At 40.5% G+C, this 25,968-nt stretch overlaps 1 protein-coding gene across 2 annotated transcripts in view; it reads right to left on the bottom strand.

Moving 5' to 3' along the window:
- The window catches only part of pth1r (parathyroid hormone 1 receptor), a 58,963-nt gene that overhangs the window by 11,369 nt on the left and 21,626 nt on the right, over positions 1–25,968 (bottom strand). For both annotated transcript variants that reach the window (XM_048240621.1, XM_048240629.1), the window contains exons 3-6: positions 24,276–24,378; positions 10,439–10,549; positions 9,429–9,553; positions 402–496 (exon numbers count right to left, since the gene is read on the bottom strand). In XM_048240621.1, the coding sequence (XP_048096578.1) occupies positions 402–496; positions 9,429–9,553; positions 10,439–10,549; positions 24,276–24,378 (434 nt within the window). The remainder of the gene's footprint in view (positions 1–401; positions 497–9,428; positions 9,554–10,438; positions 10,550–24,275; positions 24,379–25,968) is intronic.

Raw genomic sequence — 25,968 nt, 5'->3', positions numbered from 1 at the left:
TTAATCACCACCAGTGCAGACACCTTCCTATCATGTTCTTTTTCGTAATTGGAACAGGGACCAGAACTGCTCTTATCTCTGACATAAATTACTTCTGACATTAAAGAAAACATCATGAGATAATATTTCCAGTGCTCTACATGCAATGCCTTAACACAATCTGTAAGTGTTTAAATTCTTTAGTTTCACACTGTCCTAAGAAGGACATGTACAAATCTGATTTTCTGTTTGTCAATTATGATTCTTAATTTTTCTAACACAACAGTTCATCAGCAACATTGGACTTGTTTACATGTTTATTTATCTAAAAAAAAGTTTGATTAATAATCCAGTGGAAAATCTTCGTGAAAATACCCAGTCAGATTTAGATGAATTAAGTCCAACAGGACTGGAGAACATACCGGAAATATCCCAGGATCACCACGGCCACCATTAGGGATCCCAGTGAGATTGAGTAGCCCACGGTGTAAATTAGGTAGAGTCGGTCAAACACCTCCTGTAGGTCAAGACAACAAAGACAGATAAGCATCACCAGTGAAATGCTCTGAAACCATCCTTTAATTGGCCGTAAAGGGTTTATCATGGATTTAGGTCCTCAGTATGGCTGCAAAAGGGTTTTACATGAACTTAGGTCCTCAGTACTGCTGCAAAAAGTGCAATCAAATGCTCCAAAACAAACTACAAACACATAAACACAGAATTTGTTCAGAAGTTTGTTTGTGAATTTTGTAGTGTTTTCGAGACTTTCGTGGTCAACTGGGAGAACACATCAAATGCTGTCTCAGATGCTAGACGCGTGCAATGTGGAGGTTGGGAGAACACATCAAATGCTGTCTCAGATGCTAGACGCGTGCGATGTGGAGGTTGACGTGTAAAAGTAAATCTGTGGCGCTCAGGCACGGGAAACAGACGGCTTACGGCCATAAAAACTCTGTACACATCCACACAGTTTTAATTACAGTAAGAATCCTAAACTTGCGCCCTGCTCCACAGAGAAACCTGAACGTTGCTTTGACAGAAAGCTGACACCCAGTGACTGAGGTGGTTTGAATAGCATTAGTTTCTTACGAAAACATTTTCCTTCAAGCGCCGAGGCCGAAGAAAAGAAGCGAAAAAAAAAAAGTGGGGGGAAAATCAGGGTGGGGAATGCACCATTTCCAAAAGAGATTACTTCAAGTAACAGGCAGCCAGAGGACATTCTGTGCGGAGACCACACTAACCACGCTAGCTGGAGCAAGGCTGTGTGCTGCAAGAGGCCCATCTCAGGCTGATGTAACCAGAACTCGGAGGGCTGTTATCATTTAGCCTGTGGTGCAGAGGCCCGGCCAGCCCGAAGCTGTGGTGTGCACAGATTGCACTATAAAGATTTTCATTTGTGCGTATGAATTTTTCATCAATAGCTGCCATGGCTCCTGATGTGACTAGATCAATGTAAATAGCCAGTGTCAGATTAAAGAGGCACAATATGTGAGATTTCTGCCCACTGGCTCTTAGTTTGGTCTGACATTTCAAAAAAGGGATAGAAATGATGAGAGAAGAGAAGGAAAAAAACTTAAAGGAGAGGTCCTGCAATTTTACAAAATGTATCAACTTGTTACATGTTCTGCAAGTCAACTCATTCATTGTTTCTGAATACATTTAATTATCTTAACCATTTTCAGGCTATGTGGTGGAATCATCCCATTTGAAGTTTTAAATACTTAAAATGGGATGATTCAACCACATAGCAAAACTGGTTCATTTCATTAGTTCACCCATCAGAGTACTTGATATTGAGAGCTCAGAATAAACATGTTTGGCTTGGTAGCTGGCCGTGGTCCTGGGATGCCAATAGCGGATATGACGTGCAAGCGATGTCCACTGACACTCATATGGATAAGGGCCTATGTGAGCTAGGAACTACTAGTGAAATGGAGAACAACGGGGAGGTGATGGGAGGCTTTGCCATGCGGGAGCATGTGATGAGGCTGGATAAGGAGGGCTTAGATCTCTTAGAAACAGAAGTGGGATGAGTGATGTGGGTCAATCATCCCTATGGGTTTTACCCAGTGATGTCCAACTTTTGCTATCTGCTCTCTCAGGAAGGCGCAGGTGCGAAGTAACATTAGGTCTGTGTGTATGGCACAAACTGACGGACGGGAGTACGCTCTCAGCTCTGTGTGCCGGTGTGAGATAGCATGGTGGACTGATCGAGAGAGAGAGAGACAGAGAGAGATAAAGAAGAAAAGAGACATTATCAGAATCTTAACATCGTAAAATATGTCATTAATCTGCGTTTGACACCTGACAGTGATACCCTCAAAATAGTCCGCATTCCTCCTCACCTGTCTATTTCCATTTGTCTCTGCAGTGTGATAATCAGTAAGGACAAGCAATGTTGTTCCAGACTTTCCATTTAAAGGAAATCTTGTGAGTTCTACAATCAAATTGATTCCCCTCCCTGTTGTCACACAGGGAAAAGGATTTCCATCCACTCATGTCAGGAGAACAGTTGCTCTGCCTCCCCTACTTAACCTCTCACAGAGAGAGGCTTTGATGAGGGCAGACTGGGAACTCTTTGCCAGGCAGACGTCAGATGATGGAGCCAAACGTGCTGCATGCACTTGCAGGTTGCCCAGGCACCAGCAACTCCAAAGATCACTGCCTGGCCGACTCTCTTCTCTTTCTCCTCCCTAACAAAATGCACTCTCCATAATTGTCAGCTCTACACTAGAGTTAGCATAAGTTGTTTGAAGAGCAAGAACGTGAAACTGTGGCTTAGCATGATATTGTGCTGATGCCTTTTAAAAAAAAACAAAATCAACTGTACAATCAAATGTGTGAGTAGTTCATACTTAAGTCTAGGTCATGTCTAGGTCAGAGCAAGTCTCTGGAGAAACTTGTTCCCAAATCTTATAATGTTCCACATGAACATGATTATCGTATGAATAAATCCATTCCAAAGAATTATGATTGGCGATGAACTTTAATCCAGCCCAAATTCAGAATGAAAACAGCCACAATTCATCACTAACTCATACAGTCATTATGTCTCAGACCCTTGTTAAAATACTGATTTACTACAACTAAACAATCAGATGTCACTGGTCGGTTGAGGAGAGCTGGCTCCCTTTACACTGAACAGAAGTACCCACCAAACATTCCCAGTATCCATCTGTTCAAAGAAATAAGTATTCCCAGACAAAATAAACATTTCAATGTTAAGACAAGCTATTTGCAAAAACATAACATCTGAGGAAAGTTTTGTCTTTTAATAAGTCTAAATACATCTAAACGAAAACAAATATCTGTGTTTCAACCAGGGCTTTGAACCAGATTTTTTCCCCAATTGGTTCGTTCCAAACAGAACAGTATTTTAACGTTTCCAGTTTTCTGTTCAACCCTAAAATTGACGTTCCTGAACCAGTTAGAACAAAAAAATAAAGTTCCCGAATCGGTTAATAAAGTTCCATGTCAGCTGCGGGACATACAAATAAGTGGGCTGATCATTAGGACTTTAAATTATACTGTTAGTCTACATAACTTTCTTTAAGTCTCTATCCCGTCATCAAACATTAAAAAAGCATATAGGCTAGTAAGGCTACATTATGTAAGCGGCATAACTGTAATTCTGACATGCCTACATTTTTTTAGGCTACATTATGTAAGCTGCATAACTATAATTCTGACATGTCTACATTTTTTTTTCAATATTATACATGAATTAAGACAAGGAACATTTTTGCCATGTTGTTTATTGGCAAACAACTGAAAACATCCATTATACTTCTTGCATACTGTAGCTCAATTGGTGCAAATGACAAATAGGGCAGGCTACATAGCTGTCATTGAGAACTTCAATTGACCAAACCTGGTCAGGGCCCAATCAGTGCTAGCCTAGAAATCACATTTGCTGCCAGGGCTAGTCTAGCAACTCTCCGTTGGCTTGTGAGCTCTAGAAATTGAAACTCAATCAGGCCAATGAAATCATGTATAGAGTCGTTAGGTGGGCTTAACATAATGATTGATGGCAGAGTTGCAACGATTTGGCTTGAATTCCCTGCTACTTGAAAACAAATAAGATGGATGTTGCTGTTGGCGAACAGTGTGACACGAGTTAAGCTTTTATTAAGTTGGCAAACGTTTGAACTAGCCAACTAGCTCCGCTGGTGGGAAACGATGGGACTCATATAGCTGCCGCTGTCCTAATGCGTGCAGAGGGAATTTGAAAGACAACTGATTATCCCGCCTCTCGGACTGAGCACTGCGAACGGTGAGTGCCCAGACCCTACATTTTAATGTGGGTCTGGCTCGTCAGGCTAAATCAGTGCATTTGTTTCTCTTATGTCATCCAACAGTACAAAACCACAAAGCATTACAGAAGCATCACTGTAGTAACTACATCCATCAAAAAGGCTGTGCAACTCACATAGCTAAATTTGTGCAAATAACTGAAATATGGTAGGCTACATACTGTAGCTGCCATTGTGAACATAAATTGGCTAAACTTGGTCAGAGCCCAATCAGTGTATTTTTGTCTCACTTGTCATCAGACAATTGAAAACCACAATGGTGTGTGCATAGCTGCCATTGTTAATATTAAACTTATAAACAAGTGCCCAAAACCTTGTCAGGCCCCAAAGGGAAATGAAAAAATATTATGCCTGTACAGCTGGCGGCAAACTTCTCTATTACATTTCTCCCGATTGGAAGTGAACCTCACCAAGTCATATTGCACAGAAATATTGTCAAAGAACGAAAAAAATAACGGTATTAACCGGTTACCATTATTTTAGATATATGGTTCTGTTCCGGAACATACAATTTTTTTAAGTTTCTGGTTTTGTTTCTGTTCCTAGCAAAACATCAAACGTTTCTGGTTTTGGTTTTCGTTCCGTGAACTGGTTCAAAGCCTTGGTTTCAACATTTGACAAAAAATCACTTGAGTCACACAGCATAGATTTGTATGTATCAGTGTTAGTATCAGTAGCTCAAATTGTTGCTGTTTTTTGTCATTTTTGTATAGTGCTTGATACACAGCCTTTTTTTTCCTTATAAGCTATGTAATTGTGTGTTTCTAATTAATTCTCTTCAACTCAATCAATAATCTTCAACTCAGTTAGAGCTGTTTTATCAACTTTGTAAAATCTGTGGGTCTATTATAAGAAAAGTATGTTTGCAAATGACACTAATAAAAATAACAGCAGAGAACAACTGTGAATGCTAATGCCCAGGGGCCCAAGGGGTCAGGGGCCCTGAAGCCCAAGCCTTTGCATGCAATCATTGCCTTAATATCAACAAATCAGGATGTAGGCTATGAAATGAATCTGATTGAATTTAGTATTGGCCATCTCCAAAATGCACCAGAATACAGGAAATCACATCAAACAAATAAAAGAAATTCTGCCTTCGCAAAAAAAGAAGAAGTGGTCAGCTAAAGCAGAGGCTTGTTAGCATGTCAAATGAACGCCCTCAGATGACTTGTTCTTCACACTGAGGAAAATTAATATATGAAACGCACACCATTGAAGTTGGATTTATTTGTTGCCTACTGCACTACACACATGTTTTCAAAGACCACTTGAAGGAAACATAGGAATTCTATGAGAAGAGCAAAATCTGTTTGATTTAATCTGTGCCTGTATGAATGAAGAGGCTATGTGATTGTCCTGCAGTCAGTAAAATGAATGAGTTTCAGATTATCATCCCCTGCTTCTGGATTATAATTAAAAATGTGTTTCATGTTCAACATGGGCAATTTTGTGCAGTGATGTGATACACAATCCAGCAGTTTTAACATTGTTAAAATGCTTAAGTGTTCATAATATGACATTCTACTACCACTAAAACAATATAAATGTCTATCATATTTAACCTTCTAGATAGATAGATAGATAGATAGATAGATAGATAGATAGATAGATACTTTATTGATCCCCAAGGGGAAATTCAGGAACTTCTAACACTGTTCCGGTCAAAAATGACCGATTTACACATTCCCTGTACCATAAATATGGCATTTTTCATCAGATTGCTTCAAGATCTTATGATATCCTTCACACTTAGAAACACTTTTTTTTGTTTACCGCCATAGGAAATGATTGGGAAAGAGTATCATTTTCATCCAGGAGATAAAAGACATCTTGCCTACACACTCCTACAACTTACCACCAATGTTCCCACACACACACATGCATGCACACACAGAAGCACACACACACACACACACACACACACACACACACACAAACAGACACACATAAAGTACACACACATGTACACGCACTCACAGACACACACACACACACACACACACACACACACTCAGTACATGTTGTCAGTTCATGTTGTCATGTTGCCACTTGTGTGTGTGAACCACCAATGTTCGCACACATATGCCTTCACGCACATACAGAAACACACCCACCCACACACACACAAACAGACACACACACATGTACACCCACTCACACACACACACACACACACACACACACACACACACACACACACACACACACACAAAGAGTTCATGTTGTCAGTTCATGTTGTCAGTTCATGTTGTCATGTTGCCACATGCGCATGTGAACCACCAATGTTTGCACACACATGCATGTACAGTACGCACACACAGAAACACACACACACAAACAGACACACACACACCACACACACATACACACATTTACACCCACTCTCTCTCTCTCTCTCACACACACACACACACACACACACACACACACACACACACACAGTTCATGTTGTCAGTTCATGTTGTCATGTTGCCACTTGTGCATGTGAACCACCAGTGAGTGTTCGCACACATTCACGCACATACAGAAACAAACACACCCCCACACACAAACACACATGTTGTAGATGTTAATGTTCTAATAAGGTTCTGTTTACAATAATGTTCTATTAAAGAATACTTTTTGTCATGGTATTGGTATTTAAGAGCAGTTAAAACTGTCCGGTCAAATTTGACCGCAAACAGTAAATTAAAGGGGGTAGCAACGAACAGTGTTTAACCCTTAGAACCCTAAGCTGTTTTTAGGGCATTTTCACTACCTTTATTCATAAGGATTTATTCTGGTCATTGTAAGTGCCACACACACATATTATGTATTGTTTTTTTTCAGCAGAGTCTAGGCTATCCAGATCTGCCATCATTTCATGTATTAGTACTAGCATTGATTTTATTTTGATTTTTCAATAATTAAAATATAAAAATCATATTATAAAAATTCTTATATTTTGACCTGTATCTCACCACAGCAAGCTCATAGCTCTACATGCATTTCATGTGTGTGTAGGGCAGACTGTCCTGAAACGGGCAATATAATTGCCATGTTGGAGGGATACTCTGGGGCTGAGCAATTTACAGAAATATGTGGTGTGTGATTTACAGAAATAAATGCCATTTTTTATTTAGCGATGAAAAATGACCATTCTGCGCTCCATATCTGTGACACGAACTGATCTGACCTGACTTGACCCAAGTTTGCCTGTTAGCATGTGTGACTATGGTGTATGCACTCATGATGATTCTCAACTTTTTACTGCATTACCATGAACAAAGTAAAAGGCAAAAAGGTGTTTCTTTGTTGAACAAATTGGGATGCAATGTGAGCCTTGAATTGGATGCCATGCAGGAATTTGCTAGGATCTCAAAACCGGATTATGAACATGTTTTGCCATAGAGAAACACACGATAGCGTTGGATTATAAACATGCTTTGCCACAAAAACAGACAAAAACGTGTGGTAAGTCCAGCTATATGAAGTTATTATTTTGCTGTTACTTCGTCTGTTTTATAACTCAGAAGAATGTCTTTGGTATCAAATGATGGCTCTGTGTCTCCTCTTTCATCTAACATACGTGGCATATATATCCGATCACGGGTCCGCGAGTAATTACTCCGAGAGTAATGGGTGTGCAGCGTTGGTTTGTGTACATGACGTTAATATTTTGCAGTCACTTCTTCTGTTTTTATAAGCCAGGAAGATGCCCTGTTTCTCCTCTTTCATCTGATATGCTTGCCATATCTATGCGATCACTGGTTCGCGAGTAATTCAAACGAGAGTAATGGGTGCGCAGGTGAACGCAGAGAAGTATAGACTGTAAATATGATGCAATTTGATTTAATTTCATGATTTTTTTAAATTTTCATACTTGATCGTACAGACAAGTGCATAGTCTCTTTGGAAAGCCCCAATTCTTCTCTGTCATAAAATAAAGGTTTTATCTCGTTGTGATGAACAGTCGCGGAGCAATGTAACAGAAAAGAAAGGGTGTGTTTTTTGACGCACTTTGCGTCAATCGGGTTCTAAGGGTTGCACCTCTGCGTCACATTATACCTTTGTAAGTCTATTACACATGACTGGATGACCAAAGTAATTTCTGGGGAGCTTATCACATAATTCTAGGAATTAATTATTTGTGCTTGATCAAACATTCCAATGTGTCAATCATGAGGATAAGCCTAATTAACCCAACAGAAATGAATATGGGACATGCAGATATAAATGACATATTGCAGACTTCAAGGCAGTAGGACTTCACAAAGGGCTACCTAGAAATCTGTGGCAGTCCTATTAGACAGTCAAAAGTACTACTAATCATTCTTCATAACATTTAAATCTGTCAACAGTTATTTTTTTCATTTTTATTTTAACATTTAGAATTTATATGACTGAAAACCAATGTCATCTTGTCAGAGAAACTAGACTTTGTATTCTCCCATACTGTAATTTTCAGCAAATTTATCTGTATGCCTCATGCCTGAGGATTGCTGGTAGAGCTGTGGTAACCCCACTGCCATTTTGGTTTTTTCATTTGAAGTGGGATCTTTGAGGGGACATTATGGTGACATTCCACATACAGAGCAGCTTTTTTCCACTGCGCTGCGCTCCAAAATCAATACAAGAGCTAAGGAGGGAAGCGGAACCAGTGTCGGGGCTGACAAAAGAGTAAACACTCAATTCAAACTCTCTATGGGCTATATAGGGGGATAGGGCTCCGATGCGCACAGTCAGAGTCTTCCTACAGATTTGCAATTCTCTATGGGCTATATAGGGGGATAGGGCTCCGCACGCACAGTCAGAGTCTTCCTACAGATTTGCAATTCTGGCAGAAACCAAATCCCTAGAGATATACATCGTTGTAATGACGCACAAGTCACTGGTTCCTATCATCTCACAGACAGTCTATTACATACATCCATTGTGCACAGTTCACTAAATTAGTCCACCGCACACAACGTGCAATGGTAATAGGAAAGCCTTTTGACTCTCACAGTTACAATTCATTAAAACAGTGTGCTAAGAGTGCAGAGAGCAGTAAAAGAGTGCTGCTATTGGAACATGAGCACAAAAAGGCATGACTGATAAAAGAAATATGATCAAATTTCCATTGCTAAATAAAAATGAAAGAGTAAGACATCTTACCCTCTCTTGGTTTTGGTTGTAATGAGAGAGGAATTTGGCACATTCGCTGTAATTAGCCCAGGTCTTATTGTTGGTGGTGGCCAGTTCCCACGTACCGTTTAGGTCACAGCGGCGATATGCATAACCTGTAGAAAGAGAGAGAGAGAGAGAGAGAGAGAGAGAAAGAGAAAGAGAAAGAGAAAGAGAGAGAGAATGACCTCTGATGCACATGCAGCTAACTAGGGAATGTTCTGTTGTGCACAGTCACACCGATACAATGTGCATCAAAGACTGTAGGTTGGCCATCTCAAACACACAAATGAATTCGAACCATCTGGAGGTCAAAGCCATGCTGCTTCTGAGTTATGCCCATGTGAGATGACCATAAAACATGTACCTCACTGTTCTTGGAATGATCATTTCCCAGCTTTGGCTGCAGAATGCCTGAGTGGAATTCAGTTGCCATGTTCATTAATTAATGGAGGTTCATACAGATAGCCTTTGGCAGTGCATATACACTCACACACACACACACACACACACACACACACACACACACACACACACACACACACACACACACACACACACACACACACCTTTTTACTTTAGGTAAAAACCTGCTGTTAATAATATTCCACATGGACGTAGTTATTGTTATATGAATAAAGAATGCCATTTTTCCCCCTTGTGGCAAATGGAAAGGTACTCAGACAGAAAAAACAACATGGCCTCAATGAGAGACAACGAGAGATATACATAGTATTGTCCTGATCTCTATTGATTACATACATTGATGGCCACCAAACACCAACATGATACCATCTGTTTTGAGAGTTGAAAAGGTGTTGGATATGTCATTAATCAACCCAACCTACAGTGCTGTTAAAAAAACAAAACATGACCTGTCCTACTTTACTGTGATCTTTAAATAGGCCTCTCTTGGGACATTATGTCTGCAGCTGCAGGTTAGACTATGAAGAATGGTATTACAAGGACATTCAAGGACATGTAAGTTAGTAGTGAGTTACCTTTATGGTTAAAGTCGTAGACATACTCTGGGCAGGAAGTAGACACCAATCTCCCTGGAGGTCCCTCTGGCCAACATACAATTCCATCCCACTCTGGTAGACAGAAGCCCTCTAGGAGGGGACAAGATTTACATTTAAAACAGGTGTGTCTTGTGCGGCTCCTCAGGTGAATGCACCACATTACATTTACATTACAACACATGCAACACAAAGGAACGGTGCTCAGGATAGTTTCATTTCAAGCTTACCGATACATACACATATATTTTGAATGCAGGTAAACAGGCAAAAGATCAATGAATCTGTAAGGGTTCTGTCCATGAACTCATTTTTTAACCAGCCTTTGGCTTTCCAAAAACAACAGAACATCACAAATAGAGGAGACACAGTGCAGATCTGCAGAGGTCTTGAAAGATAATTCTTGGTGAGATCGAGCTTAACTTTTGCTATTGTTTACAATTATTTGAGTTGTCTAAAACAAAACAACCAACATGATTTTACATCTGTCAAATCATTAGATTTGAAATGTCTAGAGAACAGCTTGAGCCAGCTAGATCTCTCTCAGCGGTTGCATAAGTAATACATTTGTCTCATAATGACATAAAGGAAATAGGAAAAGTCAGAGCCAAACAAAGGCTTAAACTGAAGAGAACAGTGCTGTGTTGATTTGTATGTCATGCCAAGGCAAAAATAAATCAATTCCAGGGTACCAAAATACTTTGACAGTTTTTGAATGTCTTCATAGTGAAAACAAAATAACAGATAAATGAAAAGCGCAACACTGCTTACTTCATGTAGGGCCGTTTTGGACACGTCATAGTAAAAACAAACAAAAAAAACAGGATGTGCAAAGTTAGGCAGTAAAAATCTTGAATAGCTTTAATATTACCTGACAGCAAGTGTAATATAGTAGACCTATAAGACCTAAAACTATGTGACAGACTGAGTTAAACAATTTGCTACTGCTTGTGGTCCTACTAATGACCCAGCCACCCCCCAACGCAAACACACACATTTCTATCAGACTGGTTCTCTCAATACCTGTATAATTAGCAGCCAATTCATACCTACTGTGCTGTGGACTATCAGATAAGAGGCCTCTCTGCACCTCAGAGAAGCCTAATGTAGGAAAGGAAGGAAAACAATATCCTTCTACAGAAACCATGAAACCATCAATACTTACGGCAATTTAAAGCTGCAAAGCTGCTATTTACAGACAATTTTCACTCAAGTGCTTCACAAAAACCTCTTCAATGTATTTTGGTCTCTAAAAAGGGCAGAGGGCGAGGAATGCTGTTTGACTAACAGCCCTGCCACACAGGCATCTCCAAGCCTGGCTCGAAAACAGAGGTAGAGAGGCTATTGTAACCCTGTTAGGGGACCACAACGCCCATTTAACAATCTGAGTCACTTTCTTTTCCGGACATAATTTCTCCAGCAATCAAAATGGTAACATTCCATACAAACAACGGAGGCAACAAGACAAGACTATTTAAGTGTTTCTTCTTTCCAGATGGAAAGGCAAGTCTCACAAAACCACAGTTGCAGAAATAAGCGACAAGACAAAACAAGGCAATGTGTACAAACAGCTCCAAATGTCCTCACACTTCAGCAAATATTGTGGAAATACATATAATGCATTGTTTGGGGTGTTAAACTGAACTTGTAACAAACCATGATAGACACAATTATCATTCCAAAAGGTTTCATAGTTATAAATACAATGAGGTTTACCACATCTATTATATGTTCACATTTAGCAGTTCCCATTGTATATTTACAGATAGCCTTGATGATGGGAATGGGAGTCTTTTATCTCCTGAGATGCTGGCCAAGCCTGATTTCTGGCTTTGCCATGGATGTTATTGAAACCAGCTGCCCCAGACTCGCCACAAATAACCAGTTAAGGATAAAACTTAACCATGCCGCCTCTGCTGTAGATCCATTATTTTCTCATGCCTATAATCACAGATTTCAAAGGGGAAATCAAAGGAGATGACGCTATTCTGTCTGTATGCAATCCAAACGTCCTGTCACTTCTGTCCTAATTAAAGAGTGTATAGCCGACAGGAGTAAAACGTTTTTAAAGATGGCTCTCCATGCAAATTTAACATAGCACTTATTATTACAACAATAACCAGATTTTTTCAGAAATCTCAACTCGCCGTATACAGTGCTTAGACCACCTACTGTACTATGGCTCTCAAATGTAGCTCTAAACATATACTGTATGTCATTTCCTGTTAAGTCCATGGCTCTCATTTAAATATAACCATATATTGCAGCTTGGGTGGGGGGGGGCATGGCTATTGATGATGTCATTTGGGTTTTTAATAATGTTTTTCCTTGCCGTACTCACATTTGATTCAGAACTGCAGATGTCATAACACATATTGTGGGGCGTTTTGATATATGCAAGCTTTTATGGTGATTGCTGGTGTTATTTTACGGCCAGACCACAGAGCTTGAGCGCCGAGCTATTTTCACACACGGCAGAGTCTTGGGCCTGAAACCCACATCCCTCCACTGTCCGACCCATGCAAACCTCAGTGTCTCTCTCAATGGAAACCTTGTTTCAGGAAAGTAAGGGAGACTCGGTGCGCCCGACCAAGGCACAAACTCGAAATAATAATAAATAAGTGGACTTCACTGGCGCACACGGCAGCAGGAGCAAGGCTCCCCGGCCTTGGCTGAGGCTTGGGCCACCACCCCCTCCAAATGACTAGAATAGCTAAAATCAACTCACAGCTATTTGCTAATTTCATACCGCACAGAGCAAACGATTTGAAATATCCATCATAGCTCGACAGTTCTAATAATAGTGGGGCTGACCGCAGCTTGAGAGACACAAAACGGCAGGGGTGGCCTGACGCTGTAAAGGCCCGAACAACAAAGAGATGAAGCCAAAGATATCAAAAATTTGCATCAAGCAGCACATTGTCCACAGAGACAGAGAGAGAGAAAGTGTATGTGTGTGTGTGTGTGTGTGTGAAAGAGAGAGAGATAGAGAAAGTTTTAATCCTCTCCACCACAGGCTATTTCCCTGTACGCCGGTTCCATCACAGGACAAATAGCCTGTCCCACAGAAGCAAACACTATGAGCATAAAGTCTTACATTTCATGATATTCACTTTCTCATGGGTGAGGGTCTTTGACCCCAACATATCAATGTGAGACTACCCTTGATCTAATGAACAGTTATTAGCCTATCCATACAAATCTGTGCTGTTTTTCTTTTACAAACAATATAAACAACGAGCTGTAATAATTAGCAGTAAAGAGAAGGCGGTACATACAGAGTTTCTTCTTTTGGACCATGCAATGACCTTACCAGTCTAATTATTAGCATGTGTGGTACATTTACAAGATGGTGCAGAATATTACTAAACCACGGGAAATACATTTCCTTGGGCTATCATTACATCACAGTAAACACCTGTGGAGAAAGAACAGGGCATCCAAGTAGAAGTGTGAAACTTCTATAATTGGCTGTGAAAAGAATGAAGCACAATAAAACACTGACACTAATGACTGGGCTCAAATAACACAAAAGCAATGATAGAAGTATACCAAAGAAACAAATAACCAGTAGGATATGAATATGTACAACTCACATAAGTAGCCTAACATAGAGTAATTTCCCTCAAGCTACAAACTCAAGAAAGTCAAGAAAATAGAATATTAAAATTATAACTTTTAAGGCTATTCTAGGGTTATCTGAAAAATAATGTTCACTGTGTTCTCAAATGTTAAACATCAGAAAATACAGCATCTGGCCGTAGTGTAAAGGAGAACCTCCGTGCTAGTGCAAAGACTCTTCTGCTCTTTTCCTTTTCTTTACTCTCACAATTCATTTCAGAGAGCATTTAAGTGGACAAAATGGCTGGTGGTCGGCTCTCCACTAAAAGCTCAGGGCCCATCTGTGAGAGCTCAGTTTGTGGTTCCTCTGTTCCCCCACTTTTATGGTGGAGGAAAAGCCTCCCTTATGTTCCTCAACATATGCCGTGATCGGGCAGACGTGTGCACCCTTCCAAAAGGGGGTCAGAAAACAGCCACTAGATAAAAGCCCGGTGCCATCGGGTCTCATGGGGCTTGGATGATGCCCCACACACACACACACAGACCAGCTTGGAGGCACTGACTCAGGTAAAGACTGTGTGTTTTCCCCTCCAAATAGCCTCCATCAACCTGAGAGCATGCTTCAGAGAAGCAGTGCTCTAACTGCCTAATCTGCTGCCTGTCCTTCCCTGCCCACCCAGGATATAAGTGCTTCCCTTTGCTCTACTCCAGCGGTCAACTGACCATCGGCACGTCCCCACCTGACCGCGCCGCACCTCTCCTGCACTGCCTCCGCTCTGGAACGACCTCTCCACCCCGTCATCCCAACTCATAATTCTTTCATGGCCTAATTAACAGTCTCCACTAGGAGCAGCTGAGGCAATGCACCCTATGGTATCAGAGCAGTTGATGTCGGTCACTACACTGTGCTTTATCTTCTGCTGCCAAAAATGCATTTTCCAAAAAGAACAACAGTATTTAATTGGTGGAAAGATGTGTGGTCCTCTACTTAAAGTAGTTTTTGTATAGGAACCCTGCAAAGGCAGTTACCGTATGCATGACAATACCCTAGTAAAGAGTGATATGAAATGATGTTCATGAGGAATAGTACCTTAGATGATGTTATTTGTGAAACATACTGCAACAGTCCAGTCCTTTATAGCATACACAGCTAATCAACACAGTAAGACTTGCATGTCCATCATTATACTGTATGCTGGAGCTTACCGAAGTCAAATCCAACAATTCAATCCATATACTAAACAATATTGGTTACACACACTATGAACACATGTTCATCCACTGTTAAATCAAAAGTTTCATGTTTTAAGGACTGGAAAAATCCTGTCTATGCATTATCAACATGTGCAAGAAAAGTAATCTGCCTGAACACAAAATCAAATCCACAGAGTGATATACAAGAGGAAATGAAGTGAACAGCAAGACAAAGACTCATGGTGTTGATGTGGATACAACTGTTTAATTTTTTCCTAAAATGATCCGTAGTCATCTCTGCTATAAAGATGAAGGAATTGTGTTATTTTCAAAAAAAGCTTCCCTTTTGGTAAAAAGTGAACATTCATCTCAGGTTGGTATTACTGAACCAACAGGTTGGTTTCAATCACTAGGTGTTCCTTCATCCAGCTGATGAGCAAATTAATTTGATGCCAATTTAAGACTATGGACTCAATTTTTTAAGATACGCAATGCACAATGCAATGCATTAATATCGACTTGTGTAAGTTAATGCTAACTCATCAAACTGGGCAAAACATTTTGCTACTTTTATACCATGTAACACCCTGCTAAATGCAAGCACCAGATGGTCAGCGCACAGACAAGGACAGTATCAGTACATGAATTCATTTACAGTGGCGCCGTTTCCATGAAACTTCTAAAACTCGTACACAACTGTCGACCTCTGTCATGTTTATCTAGATGTTAAATGAAACGCTACTAATGACTCAACTGATTTCGGCCACATTGTGCAGTGTGACGTGTATACATTGCTCAATAAATGAGTAAATGCTGGTAGCATTGCATGGTTTCCACAGCACAGTGGCTGTACATAGTGTGCGTTGTGGATTCAAAGTGGTCCCCATGAGATGGTCAGAGGGACAGAACAGGGCTATTCTGATATTCAGATTTCAACATCTGCACAGAATCCTATTCAGTACCACTTCAATACCACGAATGGTATGTTTTAGTAATGAATCTGGCTATGCACAAAACAAAGCATTTCTTCAATTCCAAATGGATGCATTTTAACCAGCACCAATAAGGTCACAGAGGAATGACTGACATTGGGTTTAGCAAGCTTAATTACGATACTGCATGGCCATGGGCAATATTTATTTTACTGTTTGCTAATAACACATGTGCTGGCGTGCTCTCTCTTCTTGGAGGCTGTTCCTGACTTTAACAGCTTGATTACTTTTTGTCAGTGAAGTGTGGCATAGGAAAAAAGTAAGGTGGTGAAGTGATTAAAACGTCTTGAAAATCAGAAGCTCCCCTTCAAACAAACTGCTGATGAATAAATGCTGTGTGGCGACGCAGCGGTGTACACATGTTCTGACTTCCCTTCGCATGAGGCTCCATATGGGTTAGCAGCTTTTATTTAGAGATTTTTCCACCCTTGACTTGAAATAACCCAGCTTTGACCAGAGAGGGCAAAAAAAAAAACCGATGGCCACTCTCTGGAAAAGCAAGCTCAGATACCTGGAAAAGCAGAGTGCCTGTCTCTGACACGACACGTAAGTCATGTCAGGAGGCATTAGTGGTGACTGTGCTCAGACAAGGCCTCTGGACTGCCATCTGAAAAGAACCTAATGTGTGAGGGGCAGCTCTGCCCAGCATTAGTGTCCACCACCATTCAAATCAATATGGCTTGATGTAGCGCATGGCGTTGCTTGATGTGCACCGCACCAAGGAGCAGATGTGCTAATACGTTAGCGCCCGTTTTAGACTCAATGTCGTTGTGAGCCTAAAGACAGGACAAGGTATGCAAAAACCGACCACACATGAATAAAAGCACACTCTGCCTGCTGCAGAAGCATAACACGGCAGGTTGCGCTTTTCTGACTTTTGCATGCACATTTGTGTGAAGGTACTGAGGTAGGAGTCTGGAGTAAAATGATGATGATGGGAGGAGGAGAGCAACAAGCAGTGGTTTGCAGTCAAAGATCTCTGCCTTTTAAAAAAACACAATGTGGAATTTCCCTTTTCGTCAATGTTTTATATACTGGGTACCCAATTCATCTAAAAAAGACAAAATGGGTCATGTTCCTACCCACAACAACAAATGAACATATTGTAATAGGGCAATTCCACGCAAAACCGTCACGTCCATAACAGCAACTAAATACCATGGCATTGTGTTGGTGTTATGGATGTAACAGTTTTGCGCGGAACTGCCCGATACCAGGTGGTTGGGTGTGCAATGGCAGTACCAGAGACTCCAATCTCTTTATAGTAAGTTAGTGTAGCATCAAAATGAGTCTTAGATGTGTAAAATAACATCACAAACAGTGGACTCAGTATTCTAAGCACCAGTTTGGCTTATCTGGGCCATGTTAAATGCAAGCTTTACTTTTTTTGTCTATTTATGTCTTGCTATCACCTTTTCACTTTATCCACTTCCATACTGTACATGTGAATGCCGACTAAAATGGTGAGAGATCAGAATGTAGAATTAATGGTCTCTATTGTCTCTCTGTTTGATGATACTTTATTTAAAAGGTTTGGCTCCTTTTCATCGTTCAGCAAACAGTTGTAGTGTGCACATCCCACCTTCTGGCAGGTGCAGGACAAAAGAAAACTATACTCATTTGAAAAAATATAATGTCCGCAACACTGCTATTGACTCCCAATTACTTATTGCAACGTTTCGACCCTGCTGGGTCTTCTTCAGGCAAATGAGGCTCCTTTTCATGCCAGACTTAGTGTCACGTTTCAAGACAGATTACATGCATATGCTGTCACGACTGAATGATACAGCATTGATCGAGCATGTAAAGCACGAAAAAATGTCAGTGTAAAATGAAAAGGCACAGCGAGTGCTTTTTGTGCACTATTTGCGCTGAGCTCTCCAACATACAGACTTTGCGTCAGAGAAGAGGAGTTTGGGAAGTGGAAGATGTGGGAAAGGAAGGGTATTGAGGACAACTTGTGTGTGAGAGGCAGTAATCAAGTTCATTTCCTTGGTACCCTCTGGTTTCTGAAACAAACAGCACTAATGGTTTGTTTTAGAGCTGTCAACGTTTTCCGTCAGATGAGCGAGGAATCGGTTCAATTTAATTGGAATGGAATAAACCAAAGTTAAAGAGAAAATAATAACAGAGTCAAGACTGTACAATAACCCACAAAACATGGGGTTTCAAAACAATTTGAAACAACTGTGGGTGAAAAAATGTCTGCAGTGGAGGGAAACAGAATAACCTTAAAAAGGCCCCCAATTCTTACACTGCCAGATGGACCTTAACTATGTGTTTAAATATAATTGTTTGAGAACAAAATTTAGAATCAAACATTAAATATAACAGCTTAATCTCAATGTGCAACTGCACATTATTTATCCAAAATATGAAATACAATACAAAAACAACATGGTACACAGTAAGTTACGTTTGAATTTTACGTAATTACACCCTTAGGACATTGCTCACCAAAGGCATTCATTTGATCAATACTGTGCATCAATTGTTTTTACAAAACCCCACAAGATCAATGTGCATGTGTATGTATGTGTGAGAGAGTATAATGTGTGCATAAGTATAAGTATAAGTATAAGTATATATACTCTTTTGATCCCGTGAGGGAAATCTGGTCTCTGCATTTATCCCAATCAGTGAATTAGTGAAACATTAATTATTACTAATTATAATTACAATAATATACTTCTCTCCCTCTCTCTCTCCCTCTCTCTCTCTCTCTCTCTCGCTCTTCTCTGTGCAGATGTCTGTAAGAATAGTTGAGTGGGTTCATCTGTGATACAGCCATTCGATTTAAGGGAACATTGTAAGTGTGCATGAGTGTTTGCCTTTGTGTGTGTACTGTACGTGTATATATGTTTACAATGGCAAAGAGCCAACACATTCCTGATTCTGACCCTGATCTGATAATAAAATAACGAAGCAAACATGACATCCTTCAGTGTCTCCAACCTCTTGTCTTCCCCGGAGAGCCATGAGCACCAGACCAAAGCAACAAATCAATCTTCCATGGCCGAGATTCCTCCACCTCAATCAATGTCAGTTTATCCCCGGCTGAAGTCTATGAGACGTGTCAGAGTGTGTCACCTCTGCTCCCAGCCTACATATTGCTTTGGGACCACCTGTGTTATTATGACCACCACGCAGCGAAGCGGCAGTCATATAGGTTTAGTCAGATTTTTTTTTTTTTCTTCTTTTTCGCATGGCCAATTTTCCGTCAAGGATTCCTGGGACACTGAAAGACCGGGGTACACAAATCTTGCTGGGCATGTAGCCCCACATGGATAGCATGGAACCATCGTTTTTCAGTTTGATCTGTGGCACCGGTGCCGATGCAAATGGTAGTAACTGCATCAGATAACAACGTGGATTTCGGTGCTTACATTTTTTTTTTTTTTTTACACGAGGCATCCCCGCATGTCATGCGCCATCTAGATAGCAACACATCCAGATACAGTTAGCTAACATAAACACTGGATGTATAAATTGATACTTTAAAAGTATCAATTTAGCACCGGTATCGGATAAAACCCAAATGATACCCAACCCTAGTCTTAAGGGGCCATGTCAACCCATCCCATTACCACTTATTTCATGTATAGCGCTACCTAGTTAAAAATTAAAAAGCAAAAAAATAGGTGTTGTAATCACAATATCTCTGGCTGACATGGTCAAAACTGCACAAAATTGAAAGTGTAGGATCATTATGACACCCTCCGAATGCATGCAAGTTTTGTGGACTTACATTCATGGGGGGCCATACAATAAATTAATTTATGTGTACATTTAGTAACCGTACACCAACAGAGTTTTCTGTGAATATCTTAAGAACCGTAGGGCCTAGGATGATCAATTTTTTGCGTATGTTTGCCTCCAGGGGTCATGTTAACCCATTCGAAATGCACACATGTGCATAAACAGATATTCACACAGACACACATACATTCACAGTAGACATATGTACGCATGCATGCACATGCACACACACAGGCACACACACAGACACACCCACAAGCACACACACACACACACACACACACACACACACACAAACATAAACACGTACACGCACACATGCACACAATTCAAGAATTTCTCAGAATTATGAACAGGCAAGATGGGGGTGGTGTTGCGCGGTCTGCCCGAAATTAAGCGGTTGCCCGTTATGAGTCATAAACAAAATATTTTAATGATATTCGGGTCATTTGCGGGCGGGTCAGTTAAAATTAATGAAATATATATTTTCTACAAATAGGCCTAGGCCTACTTAAAATATCACAAGAAGGCTGGCATTAATACAGTAAAGCATCAATACAGTAAAGTCAACAGTAAAGAAGCTGAAGACGCGAGTTAAAAATAATAGACACCCCTTCAGGAAAAGCGATATAGGCTATGGGAAATATTGAGAAAAGTTCTTAAAGAAGATGACAGTAAGTTATGGTTTATGTAGGCCTACTTCTTGCGAAGCCATTTAAAAGTATGACAGCCAAAACAGGCAGCCTGCAGGAATAAATGTTATGGCACAGACTACACATCCTATATATAGGTTCGCGCATGCATAAAAGTTACAGTTCGTTGTGTTTGTGACTTTAAACAGTGGATGTGCTTTTGTAAAGCTTTGTGCTTCATTCAGCATTATAAACCAGTTCTTACGCTAACGTTTTGACCAGCAATGTATCTCTCTAGCCTACCTTGCCTCACCATTTCTGTTTTCGAAAGAAAGATGTATGTCCATGGCCTTCAAATCTTATCCTAGTGTTCTAATTGCGTGCGTGCTTGCGCTCTTATTCTCATTCTCTCTCCTACGCAAACATTATGTTCTGCATGCCTAAATAAATTAGTTTGTTTTACAGAAATGGCCTACTGTCACACTGCATGCAGACTATAACCAAAAGCACACATTTTGTAAATAAGCGGGTCGGATCGCGGGTCGGGTATAATTTTGTCCTAATTAATATTCGCAGTCCGAGTTGCGGTCGGATTGATTAAAATATCGGGCGACCGCGGGCCGCTTGTGACCAAACCCGCGCAACACTGGTGGGGTTGTATAAAATGCATTTTACTTCTTGAACCAATCATGTTTTGGTACTTGTTGTCTAGCAGATACCAGTGAGAATTGAGTGTGAATAACAGACATGTGGACTCGAGTCACATGACTTGGACTCGAGTCAGACTCGAGTCATGATTTTAATGACTTCAGACTTGACTTGATAAAATTCGCATGACTTTGCATTTCGACTTGGACTTGAATACTATTCACTCGAGACTTGACTCGACTTTGCCTCTTTGACTTGTGACGACTTGACATGTCTCGAGTCAAAAACTAAATTTCCTGATCGTGGACCAGTCACCCCAGAGATGCTTTCCCTCTGCGACTAAAAAAAAAAAAAAAGTCTAGAGCACAGTTCAGTGCTGTCGCTACCCCCACATGCGTTACGCACTGTGTGTAGGGCACCAAGAGACAGAGAAACGACCAACATTTAGCCAATAACTAGTAGCTTTACTGCAAACTGATTTGCACTCTTGTTAGAGAACGTTTACAATGTCAAAATGCACCAACAGCGTGTTACATAAAGATGATACTTTTCGAGTCCTCTCCATTAAGATCCAACTTGAACTTATGCTAGCCTACTGCATTTAATTGAGAACCCTAAGCACGACGGAGGGGGGAAAACGAGTGGCAGGTTCCAGCTGGCTTGTCATTGTTGATGATGATTGATATTTTCTTTTTAAATTTAAGAAACGTATAAAAGGAAATCATGAAGGCAACAAATACGAGATTAGGGGAAATTATGGATTTATCCGGTTCTCACTACTGTTATAAACTATGAGATCCAGGTCACTATGACATAGGCTGCACTCACTGTGATTTGGAAAGTGGACAAGAATATGAAGAGTTGTCTTTGCCTTTGTGTAATGGAAATGGTGAGTCTTGAAGTAGGCCTATTCAATAATTTGTTTACATGAAGCACATTGATATGCCGATTGAAACGCATTCCACTCAGCTAGCTAGGTGGCTACTGGCTACCAGGCTCATAATTCACATTTAATTGCAAACAGAAAATGTCAAGCAAGCATCGTGTCATACATGCATCTATTTCCAAAGGAATGAAAGCTGTTTGTGCCAACTTAATATCATGCTTATCATTGTTAATATTGTGCTATACATGTGGCACAAACAATGTTTGAGTTTGTGGACTAGCAATAGGCTATATTTGAATGGAGCTGGTAAAAAAAGATCATTATGAGAATGTGTGGACAGTGGCACACAATGGGCTTAAAGTGACAGTGCACCATTTACAAATGAGATAAACAGCATCAAATGTGTAGTATTTCTTAAGAAATGAACACTTTAAAACAAGTGTTGACCTTGGCTTCCCTTATGAGTCGCCACTGGCAGACAGCCTGATAAATAGTTTGCAGGCAAATCTGTGGCCTAGTGCAGTGAAATGCCATCAGTCAAATTATTACTCATACTTACAGTGGGCTCTGCAATTTGGAAAAACAATATATATATTTGTCATGTAGCTATCCGTTTTGTACAGATTACTAAGGTATGCACATGTGTATATTGTATGCGCATGCATATATCGTAAAATATTTCAAGACAGAAACATTGAACATATTTTAATCTGTATTTATAAAAAAAAAATCTGCGGTTAGATGGAAGTGTTAAAATTATGATCGATAGTCTAATAATGCCATTATTAAGTGAAGAGTACCTGATGACTTGTTCAGGACTTGAAAAAGATTGGGACTTGGACTTGGACTCGACTTGGCTTTGATGAGACTTGGACTTGGACTCGACTTGCCCTTCTCTCTATTTACTTGGGACTTGACTTGGACTTGAGTGCTAAGACTTACTTGTGACTTGCCAAACAGTGACTTGGTCCCACCTCTGGTGAATAATGCAATTCAGTGAGACAGTTAGAATCCTATATGCCTTTCACCTTTTGTTTTTAGCCAGCAGCCAGACCAGCAGATACCCTAACTTTGCTGAATTACTGAAGCTAAGCAGGCTTAGTTAGTACTTGGATAAGAAACCTCCTTGGAAGAGTAGGTTTCTGCTGGAAGCGGTGTTGGTGGCTGGCCAGTAGGTGCCACTCTTCCCTGTGACCAAAAGCCACCAAACAAATATCAATCCCAATGTCCTATTGCAGTGACAGGGACACTGTACTGCAGGAGATGTTTTCTTTTGCATGAATGTTAAATTGAGGTCCTGACTCACCATGGTTGTTAAAGATCCCATGGCACTTATCACAAAGAGTAGGTGGTTCCCTGATTTGCTTTATTTATGTACACATACATAAAGACACACACACATGTGTGCACACACACACACACACATACACACACACACACACACACACACACACACACACACACACTACACATGCACACACACATACATGCACACACACGACACGCACAAACACGCACACTAACACATAAACACACAAATACACACACACACACACACATGCACCCACAAATACAAACACACCTACAACACATGCACACACACACACACACACTCACATACAAAAAAACACACACAAAGCACATATACACAAAAACAACCACACATTCTGCACACACTCAATGCACACACCACAAAAAAGGAACAAAGTAGGAAATGAACACAAGATGACAAGTGTGACTTATTTTTCTGGACAAAATGTGCTGGACTGGGCGGCGGTCATATTTTGTACCGCTCTGCGGTACATCTAGTTACAATGAGAAGTGATAAGACTTCAGGAGCTGAATCCTGCGTGTAGCTTGAATGGCCTGTCGTCTTGCGTAATGATATTTGCATGTGGGTATTCTTAAGTGTGTCACGTAGACATGTGCCTGCCTTGTATCATGAGGACACAGTCAGACAATAGGTTTAGCTGTGAGTCGTGAAGGGTAATGACTTATTGCCAACGTAAATTCATGAAAAAAAAGATGAATTCATTAGTGTAAAGCAGTGTCTAAAACAGGAGAGGATAAGCAAACCTCTTTTTCTACCCACACATTGGTAGAAAGGCACCGCATGCAAGTGCTTTAATATTGACTTCAGGACTGACCAGCAATCTTGTGTTTTGACTTGATGGCTCGTTCACATTTTCTCTTAGCGTTGAACAATAGATAGATCTGCTCCTCCTTGGTAAGGACATCATCAGCATCCACCTGCATAGGGACAGAAAAAAATGTCAGACTAATTTGAGGCAGCTATTCTCTATTGCAGTTCAGTCATTGCATCAGTCATCGAAAACATGGTGGTGTCAATCAATGATGGCTTCAACACTGATGCAATGGCACCAAATTGCTATTAACAAACATGCCTGTTGTCGAAGGATGCACTTGTTTAATCAAATGAAAAACACCTTTCTTCAAACCAATTGCCTATCTTTTGAGAGTAATTTAAAAACACTTGATAAATTGGGAGAAATGCATTTCACAGAATCACATTGCTTAAAACCCATTGCCTTTGCAAGACAGTCAAGACAGTCATTTGAAATCCTTTATTCATTCCAACAGCTCTCGAAGAAAATAACCTGTGAAATGACTTGAGCTACCTAACGGAAACCATGCTCTTTCCAGTCGGAATGATTTATGTAAACTGTTAAGTTGGTAACAAATTTATATTCCTGTCAGAAGGAATATAAATTTGGACTTTAAGGACTGTGTGGACTCTTGGGCAAACAGTATCACTTGCAGTCTTTGTTGATAGTCACAGTTGGGGTTTCTGTGATCTGAGAAACTCAGCAGGCAAGATTCATTCAACACTGATTCATCTGACCTGAGTCCAAAAAACAAGAGGGGAAATAAGCCATTTCACAAGACTAATCAGCATTCGCTTTGACAGCAGTTGCGAAGTTTCGCCATATCCTAACTCCATTGTGGCCGTGTATGTCATGCTTGCCTGAAGGTAAATAGCAGTTTTTTTGTCCTGAGTGATAGGAGGAAACAAAGCTATCTCCCTGTGATGTTAACTCATCTTATTGTGGACATCCTCAGGGGAACAGACCACCTGCATCCAACTTGTCAAGTGTGTAGCAATTTCAAATGTCAACTGGACATGGCAACAAATGCGATGCCACAGCCTTCACCTTGCCTCTACTCTGGCACTGTCTTTATCCCTCAGCAAAAATCAATATTTTGCAACTGAACACTAGCAGCCATTCCATGGATCTATCAGCAACAAGTATCAAGTTCTACTCATACAGGTCACATGTCTGTTTGATGAAATGTAAATAGGATATTTTGCTCCACCACACCAAAATGAACGCAATGAATAGCCTCCCTTTTATTTTACTGCTTGAACGGCCGAGTGACTCTCCACTGGACTGTGCAGGGCTGTGTTTGTATATGATAATGAGAACAGAGTTTCATAGCGGAATTTATAATTCATAATTTCCACCGTTTTTAAAAGGGGAGCGCTGTGCTGATAAACATTAAATGGTCAGTTTTTGCATCAGCCCCAGGAATATCAACCTGTATCAGTCACGGAAAAAGGAAAAATAGTTCACAACGACAGTCACAAGTTATTTGCTCAGTCGGACAGCGTCCAAGATACAGAGGAAAGATAGGAACAAGATAAGCCTTTCATTACTCGCATAACCATGCATTGGCTCCGTCCTTACAGAGTACACAAAACTGCTCTGATATCTTTCTACACGACAGATAACGTTCTATTGTCTGCAAATACGCATCATAAATACACATAAACACAGTTCCTATGACGACTAGATGTGGAGGCCCCTGCTGTTTCCCCCC

This window comes from Alosa alosa, chromosome 1, assembly GCF_017589495.1.
Source record: "Alosa alosa isolate M-15738 ecotype Scorff River chromosome 1, AALO_Geno_1.1, whole genome shotgun sequence".
NCBI lineage: Eukaryota > Metazoa > Chordata > Actinopteri > Clupeiformes > Clupeidae > Alosa > Alosa alosa.
This window is presented reverse-complemented; position numbering and strand designations above follow the sequence as displayed.